The sequence below is a fragment of the Cucumis melo genome, chromosome 12, assembly GCF_025177605.1.
Source record: "Cucumis melo cultivar AY chromosome 12, USDA_Cmelo_AY_1.0, whole genome shotgun sequence".
NCBI lineage: Eukaryota > Viridiplantae > Streptophyta > Magnoliopsida > Cucurbitales > Cucurbitaceae > Cucumis > Cucumis melo.
The window spans coordinates 11,585,551-11,595,373 of NC_066868.1; the positions used below are offsets into that span (position 1 = coordinate 11,585,551).

The 9,823-nt window shown below is 30.8% G+C and overlaps 1 protein-coding gene across 1 annotated transcript; it reads right to left on the reverse strand.

Moving 5' to 3' along the window:
- Positions 1-2,818: 2,818 nt before the first annotated feature.
- LOC103500248 (subtilisin-like protease SBT3.18) lies at positions 2,819-9,181 on the reverse strand. Its single transcript, XM_051079710.1, has 10 exons — positions 9,095-9,181; positions 8,360-8,454; positions 8,101-8,198; positions 7,757-7,933; positions 6,251-6,933; positions 5,650-5,720; positions 4,424-4,672; positions 4,181-4,295; positions 3,858-4,086; positions 2,819-3,393 (listed from the first exon to the last, which is right to left on the reverse strand). The coding sequence occupies exons 1-10, from the start codon at positions 9,179-9,181 to the stop codon at positions 2,819-2,821; spliced, it is 2,379 nt and encodes a 792-aa protein (XP_050935667.1).
- Positions 9,182-9,823: the final 642 nt, after the last annotated feature.

Genomic DNA, 9,823 nt, shown 5'->3' on the forward strand with positions numbered 1-9,823 from the left:
GGAAAACACCAGAATGGTAAAGGACAAAGGTATTGAGGTAATTTTCATTATAGTTTATATGTTTAGTACCTTTCAATTATATAAACACTAGATATAAATGTTGTCATTAATAGAATATATTTTTATTTGATTGTTAAAACTTGAGAGTGCTATGTTGTAAATTTTTGTTATTTGTTGCTATTCCTAGTATTTAAACTTCGATGTTGGAGGTAGTGGCACTGATCTAATTATAAACTTGCATATGCTGTTGGTATTCTATTTAAATGAAACTAGAGAATTTTGGTTGTGTTGTATTGTGTATGTGCTATGTTGGATGGTGAATGATCTGTTGTCATCATTTTCTTTTCTTACTAGGTTTGCAAGAATCCATTGGAGCAGTGAAGCCATATATTTACAGCAATTGATTGATTTATAGGTCGTTTTTAGGTTTGGTAGCCAAATTTTGATTCGAATGAACTTATTTAAATCGTTTGTTCGTACCAAAACATATATGTTCATTGCTTCATTGTACAAATACTTTACGAACAATTGTACATATATTAAAGTATATATTAAAGCATTCACCATTTCTTTTCATATGGGTGTGTTGTATAGTACTTTGTGATTGTATTGGTGTGTGTAATGGCAGGGCGGTAAGAAAAACATGGATCCAATTAAAAATAGGGCAAGAATGATAGATGAAATGATGATAGTTAATAAAAGTTATAAATGATAAATAATGACATTTAATATCCGTCAAACAAGATTAATAATGACACTTATTCTCTGTCATAAAATATAAACAATGACAGTTATTATTTGTCATAAAATCTAAATAATGATATTTATAATCTGTCATAAAATAAAGAATTCTTGACATTTATTCTCCGTCATGAAAAACACATTTCATGACGGTTGTATAGAACTGTCATAATGATTGGCCCAATCAATGACTGCAAATAATTGTCACGAAATCTTTTTATGATAGCATTTAACTGTCATCGTAGATTCTTTTTCTACTAGTGAATGTTTAATTGTAGCTTTTGTACTTTTAGTAAATCTTAAATTTAGCCCCTACTATTAGTTAATTGACGATTTCTTTTTTTATTTTTATATTTTATTACTATTCCAAATGAAAGTAAAACAACACCGCAACCTATTACGATTCATTCCATTCTTAGGGTTGGCAAAAAAAACACACCCGAACTAACTCCCAAGCCCTACCATTGAAAAAAAAACGTATATACTACAACTAAAGATGTGATGATGCCGAGAAAGGAGAAAATTGGATCGATGAAGAGAGAAAAACAAACATGTAAATTGTGGTTGTAGTGTTTCTAATTGTTTGAAACATCTGCCTGACTTTATTACGAACTTTTATTCAAGGTTTGTTTATTTTTCGTGGACAAACTTATATTTATCATTGTGCGTAATTTGTGTTGTTGTATATAATATGTTAGCTTGTGAATTGTGTTTATTTAATACATATGTTTATTATAGGTTTTTTTTTTCAAAAATATAATAAACCAGTAAAATATTTGTACCGTATATAACAATTTTAAAAACGAAGAAAACCCACAGACCATAATAAGAAATACAAAAAATGCCCCAGTCAACAAGCGATTAATCGTCCACATGCAAGCATGGGTAATCTTCTTTTAAACGATTGTGTACTACAATCTAAACGACTAATCTACTATTGTTTAGCTCATGATATACAAGTTCTTTTTTAACAATGGAAAAAAAGCATCAAATTTACACGACGTTGTTGATCATGAAAAACGATCGTGTTAATTGTGGTAAGCGATCGTGTAATCCATGTAAATGATCGTCAAAAACTTTAAATCTAACGATCGTATTGACCGGGCTAAATAATCATGTTAATTATGATAAGTGGTTGTTTAGAACTTTAGATCATGTCAATACGATCATTTAGATATTTTTAAACGATAAAAAAAGACTTCAAATTTAAACGATTGTGTTGACCATGGTAAACAATCGTATTAACAATGGTAAACGATCATTTTATTTAGATTATGTCAAAATGATATTGAGACGATCTTGATATTCTCGAATATAAAGAGGATGAGTAGCTTAAAAGAATCTTGTCGAAAATGGTAAACATGAAATAAGAGATTTAAATAGAAAAATGAATCATTTGAAAATAGAAGAAAGAAAATCTGAAATAAGAGAGGAAGAAATCTGGAAGAGAATGAATAAATCGCAAAAAAGAATAAAAAAAACAAAGAGAAGTGATGAATCGTCCGCAATATTCAAAGGTGCAAATTTAGAATTTATGAAAATGTTGTATTGGCTTTGTGAGTTTTTGCTTTTTATTACACGGGCCGTAAATAGTTTTGAATTTTGTTATATTTATGAAAATTAATCTTTATTAAATTTTGTTTTATTTATTTATTTATTTATTTATTTATTATTATTATTATTATAATTATTATGATTATTATTATTATTATTTTGTGTAGTTGTGAAATTAAACCAATAGATTCAAAAAAAAGTTAATGGGGAAATGTCCGTGGGGGATTAAGAGGGGAATCCATGCGTCGGGGACCGAGGCAGGGGTGCGGATGAATTCCCCCAGAGAGCCGGGGATCCGTCCCTAGCCCCACCCTGTTGTCATCGGTATCCATTCCCATTATAGAGACAAATAAATAACATCACAAGGAATATATTTTCTCGTTCCAACCGTTTTAATTATAAAGTAAATAGACGAGGCTAAAGTAGGGAAACACGAGTATATATATAAGATTAACATTATTATTACTATTATTATTATTATAATACATCACAAAGCAAGCAAGTAAGATTACAAGATCAAGCTCTAATTGGTATGTACAAGGTAAGTAGCAAGACGTACAACGAGAGGACTTGTAACAGTATGGAAGCGATTAAACCATTGAATCTCCCCAAAACCATATCTTCCTCGAGATTTCCTAAGCGGAGTTATAGTAACATAGTATGAAATTTGTTGCCTAAAGCAAGAGAAAAAGAGAACCCTTGGCCAAACCTGTACTCGAACTCCATAGGGAGGAAGAACCCTAAGAAAGTAAATAGCGTTCTTGTTGAGTGATACATTGCGGACAATTCTTCTAATTGTGGTGGTGGAGCGAAGATTGGCGAGTGTAATTGACGGATAATTAAAGTTTGCAATGGTAGCAGTGGACTGACGACAACAAAAATGAGGAGAAGGGTTGAGAATTAAATTGTTGATTTGTTGGTCAGTGTAGCCAATATTGCATAGGAAAGTAATGTAATCATTTGTTGTTATGTCATAGATAAGTCCTGGATTTATTGCCATTATGGGATTGACTTGGCCTGCACCAATGTCGAATGGGTCTGATGCTTTCATGGATCCGCCTGCTAGGATGGTATTCCCACTCGTGTCTACCTTTGTGGCTGCTTATTATATAATTAAAGGTAATTAGAGGTTAACGTTGGATTTAAAAGAAAATTGCTTTATATAACAAAAGTATTTATAAATACAGGTAATATTGTGATAGATTAATGATTAATATTCCTCTATCTCAGTAAATTGAGACTTGGATAATAATTTATATATTGCCGTCTAACACGACAGATAGAAAATTAAAATTTTAAACAATTATTTTTCAAAAACGGTTTTACAATAATTATGGATATTAGATAAAGAAATACTTTACAAACATATTATAATGAATTAAAATATAACGAAATTTTGACTCATAGCTAGATAATGATTGACACCAATAATAGTTTATCAAACAATTTTAAAAATCTTTTGATTCATTTTGTCATATTATTATAGAATTTTGTATATAGAAAAATTATGAATGGTGATGTATATTGTAAGATGAGTAATTAATAAATAATAAATTAGAAACCTGTGGTGATAATGGCAGATCTAATCGCTGCAGGAGACCAATTGGGATGGACAGATTTGATAAGAGCAACAACCCCAGAAATGTGTGGACATGACATTGAGGTTCCTGATTGGAAATTCCATTTTACACCTTCTTCTTCTTCATTAAACTTTCCACTTGGCCTCACCGTTGGTGCTGTTTCTGGAGGCCATGCTGCCAATATGTTCACTCCTGGTGCACTTATATCTGGCTGCACAACCACATTTACAACCTCTTTTATCACTCTCAAATTCGGCCTTCATGGTTTGATAAAATCTTACCCAATAACTTCTCTAACTTCATACCTTGAGAATGTCAGGTAAAATAGAGCTTGGTCCTCTAGACGAAAAGTAAGCCACAGTAGGAGCTACAGATTTCCCGATCACACTTCTCGCAACTCCGATCTCGACCATAGGCAGTCTTTAATACAAATAATAATAACATATAATATTATTAATCAAAGCCTTGATCTTATACTTAATTAGATAGGATATATATTATATAAAGTTTTTTTTTTCTTCTTAAATGAAAATGAAAATAGAGATCACCTGGGTAATTCAGCAAGGAGGTTTCGAATTTGAGTAGCTTGATCAATGTCAATACGAACGGTGGGGATTAGATCTAAATCTGGGAGCTCAGTAGTGGGAGGTGCACCAAATATCAAAGCTGATGCATTTATGGCTTTCAGTGCTTCTTGAGCAGTTGCTATGGAAACTTGACCAACTGTGGAGAAACATACCACCACTTTCCCTTTACCTGATTTTCCACCTTTTCTTATATTTTTTCTCTCGCAAATTCTGAATTTTTGTATTATCAAAAAACAAGGAGATTAGAAGTGTACACCGAAACAAAACTCCATAAAATTCCAAATGTTTTAAATTCAGGGACTGTTTCTTTTTTCTTTTCGAAACTAGGTTTCAAAATTTGTATTGACTTTGGATTCAATTTAGTCTTTTTAGTTTCAAAACATAGGAGCATTGTTTCAATTTCATTCATAGATTCTTAAATTTATAATTTTAACATTCATTTTTCACTGAATAGTACACTTTTGTCATTTAAAAACTTATAATTAGTTAAGCTTCAACATTTTGTATGCCTATTTAAATTAAATATGAAGTTCACTTCATAGTTATTTTTTAAATTAATTAATAGATATTAATGTCATAAAGTGAAAAGTGAGCCTTCTCACACGACACTAACATTAAAACTCTCAACTAAATCAAAATTGCAATATTTTAAAATTTAATGATTAACTAATGAAACTAAACTCAAAACTTATAGATTTTTAAATGTTAAAGATGAAATAAAAACAAAATTTAAAACTTAAGAAATAGAATATTTGTTTTTAATTATTATTATGTTACAGATACACATAAAAATAATGAAGGAATAAAGTGCAGTTAGCTTAACATGATTTTTCATTTAAAAGATATGGGATCCTGGTCCCCTAGATGTATAATTATAATGGGTAGCAATTTTTAGAATAATTATTAAGTATGTAGCGATATTTTTAAAAAATTACAAATATAGCAAAGTCTATTGGAGATAAAGTTCTATCATTGATAGACTCTTAAGGTTTATCAGTAATAGATCAACATTTGTTACATGTCTACCGGTGATAGACTCCTATCATTGATAGATTTTGAGAGATTTTGCTATATTTGCAACTTTTTTAAAATTTTGCTATATATTTCATTATTTTGAATATAATTGCTATATTTGCAACTATCCCTAATAAAATGCACAAGAAAAAGGAAAAAGAAAGAATACCGACCCATCATTGAAATAGTTGATTGCATCTGCCAACTTTACGTTTATTATATTTGTTGTGATCAAGCTCTCCCCCTAATCAACACATCCACAACAAAATAAAAATTATTATTCATCGCAATATGTTTTACAACAATTTACAAATTGATTTTTTTACCCAACTGGACTACACTCATCTCACCTTTTCTTTTTCTGAAAGAAAAATAATAAAAAAGAATAGGTATTTTTTACGATAATCGACTCCAATTACAAAATAAAATTTAAAAAAACTACATTTTCTTTTTTTGAAAAAAAAACTTGTATAAAATTTAATTCAATAAAAGTTTATAAACAAGATAGAGTAGTGATTCAAGTACATTTTCAAGTGTTTAATTTAAAAAATAAGTCATATTAGATAAAATTGAAGTAAATCGTAATAACACGTTATTATGATAGCTTTAGTGATGTATTTTTTTTTAAACATTTTTCATTAAAAAACTTTAACTAAAATTGTGTATGTTATAAAGAAAAACTAGGTCCATTTAAATAGGACCGTGGGATGCATCTAAAATTTTTCTCTTTTAAAAATCTACTAAACAATGAATAAATAAAATAAGAAAAGAAACCATGATGGAGAAGTGGTTGAGGATAAATATTGGAGTGGGGAAGGTACGATCCATAGTAGAAGCAGCTACACAAATACTCCAAGGAGACACATTTTGAACAAGGGAAGGATGGGGTCCATCATTCCCGGCTGAGAACACCACACTCACTCCCCGCTGCATCGCATGGAATGAACCAATAGCAGAAGCTGACTCGAACAACGGAGTCAACGGTGGCGTCTCTCCAAAAGATGCAGAGATCACGTCCACCCCGTCGTGCAAAGCATCGTCAAAAGCGGCCATGACATCCGCATCGGTGCACTTACCTTCATAGTTCTTCCCCCAACACACCTTGTACACTGCCAGCCTGGCCCAGGGAGCACCCCCTCGAGCAGTCCCTTTGGCTAGCAATGAAGATGTAGGGAAGGCAACATTGTGCACAACGGCACCCACCGCGGTGGAAGCAGTGTGAGTCCCATGACCTAAGAAGTCTCGAGGGGATCGAAACTCGGGGTTGTCGGCAGTGGTGTTTAGTGCTCCATATTGGGCTTCAAAGCCATTAAGGTAATACCGAGCACCGATTAGCTTGCGATTGCAAGCTGATGCTGGATTGAATCTGTACCCTTTAACACATTTTCCTTTCCAATTGCATGGAATTCTCCCTATTCCTTCATTTTCGTCAAAACTTTTCGATTCCGGCCACACACCTAATCATAATAAGCTTTGATATATATTATTAAAGTATGAGTAATATAATACTTGGGTGTATTTTCGATGAGACCTCTATTTACATAAAAAAAATAAAAAATATTTTAAAAGAAAGAAAATTTTATCACATGACTAATCGTGATTAGACTATAAAATTTGTTTAGAAGTGAGTTGTTCAAAGATGAGCTCAATTTAATCTAACTAACGTAAACTCAATATATTTATTTTCTAATGCAGTTTACATACTTTTACGAGGTTCAATTTCACCTTGTATTTTTTATTTTGGTTCATGTTATATATTCTAGAACTTTCATTTTGGTCTCCCTCCATATTTTTCTTTTTGCTTTTGCAAAAGTTAGCATTTGACTATAATCGTACACATCTTTAGAACAATTAAAGTTTTATTAAAAGAACAATACTTAAGATCTTAATCTTCTTTTTCTATCTGTCATAATAATAATTTAAAAAAAAAACTAAAAAACATATATATTTAGAAAAAGCAAAGTTTGACTATCATAACTATGGTTTGACAATGAATGAGTAAAAAAAGATGGGCGCATTGACAAGTTATGATCCAAAATAAACACATTTTAAAAGTATATAAATCAAGTTAAATCAAAATTGAGAAGTCGTACATTAATCAATTAAATTGAATCAACTACGAAAGTACTGGGACCAAATTGCATCAAATAGACAAGAACAAAACCAAAATAATTTGTAATTAAACCCCTAGACATAAGACATAAGAAAACTTATTTATCCAATTTAACAATCACACCAAAGTGACAAAAGATGGTTTGGAAGTGAATTATAACTATTTACCTGAATCAAATATGCCAACAACAACATCATGATCGCCATAGCTAGGAAGACGAAGCGGAAATAATGTACTCCTATTATTAGTATAGGAGGGAATGGGAAGTCCCAAGAAATCCCAACTTCTTGTTGTATGGAGTTTCATTGTTCTACTCTCAAACACAGATATCACGTCTTCCATCTCTGCTTGCCAATGGTAGTATAGTAAGCTCAAAAACAAAAATTCTGTTTAAGTTGAATTTCTAAGTAATTAAAAATACAATTTTCTTTTTTAAAAAAGAAAACACTTTTTTGAGCAGATAAAAAGTCAATCAAGACGTTTTTATTAATTCATTTTTTTCAATAATTACTTGATAATGCAATTGCTTGGCTTGCATTAAGCTTTGCTGAAAACCCTGAAAAACTTTTCTTGTAGCTATACAACATGGCTCTTTTACCATCTTCTTCACTGCATGCAATAGCAACACTTTAGATTCAATGATCACAATATGATGTGTATTAATTTAACATATAATATATGCATAATGTAAGTTAACAATTGAGTATTATACAAATTAATCCACTCATTAGGTTTGAATATTAACGAGTGGAATAATATAATTAATTAACCTTGCAAACACTTTTGAGAGTAGACGAAGATGGTATTTGGAGGTCAAAGTTGCATCGTCATTCAAATGGTTGTGCCCCAAGTACACTATATACACCTATAAAAGTAAAGAGTAAACATATGAATGTAGTTTAATAAGCTAGGTAATGGGTGGGGTCTATGGGGGAAGAGAAGATATTCAATTAACACCTGTTTGATAAACATTTGACATTTTATATATATTTTGTTTTTTCTTACAACTTTTTACCGAATGGGTTAGTTTTTATCTTTTCAAAGAAAACATTTGAGTTATTGGTAAAATTTTGAAAACAAAAAGCAATTTTTTTAAAAAAATAAACTACTTTTTAATTAATCTCTATTCGGTTGTTATCTATTTTTTCTAAAAATTTTCAAAAAAAACTCAAATTTATTTTAGAAAACTCAAAAATACTTAATTTTTAAAAACTCGTTTTAAAAAAATAGTCAATAATTCAACCTACTAACTTAAAAAATATACAAATCAGGGTAAGAAATTGAGATAAAGCAAACCTAATTTTTAGAAACAAAAAAAACCAAATAGTTACTAAGGTTTTAAAATACTTCTAAACAATAGATTAACAAAAACATAGAAAATTAAACCCTAGTAGAAGTAGAGAGTTTGTAATCTGAATTTCCAAAACATAAAACTAAAAGAAATCAAATAGCTATCAAAGAGCGGAACGTAATTGACAGTCGAATATGAAACTATTTTAATATACACGTGAAGAAATGGACGATGATAACGTAGAGTGAAGAATGAGGGGAGAAAGCAAGAGGCAAAAGAAGTGAATAATTTTAGGAAACATTTTCATGGAATGAAGTTTGTATGAAATTTTGAATATGGAGAGTTGGAGTTTAAATAATTGAGGGAAAGGAGATGGTGTGTGTTGGTGCTTGTGTTGCAAGGCAGATTTTTGGAATAGGAAGCTCATATAGTTTAAATTTGATATATATGCTATAGAATAATAAAGCTAAGCTAGGAGCAACAACATTGACGGGACTACATTTTTCCAATTATGATGTTTTGGTTTTAAAGTTAGCAGCTAGCTACCACCACAACAACGTACTTGAGTCATGTCCACTTCCACAATAGTGGCTAGCTGCGTATGTATATGTAGATTGGTGTTTTAAATGGCTTAGCTAATCAATGTCAAGATTAGATGTATATCAATACTTGAATTACAACATTTGTTTCATTATACTCAAAATTTTTAAAAACTAAACCAACTCTCTGTACATAGCTTAATTTGACACTTCCTATACGCTAATTCAATATTAGGGTGTGGTTAGTTGGATAGCACACTAGTACAAGTACTCTCATGTAGAAAAACTCGGAAGCTAAGATTGGATCGTAAAGACAGACCAAAAAACAACCGAAAAAAGGTCCATGATGTGAGGATGGACGCAGCTACTTGTGGGAGTTTCTCCTGCCAACAAATTGGTGGAAG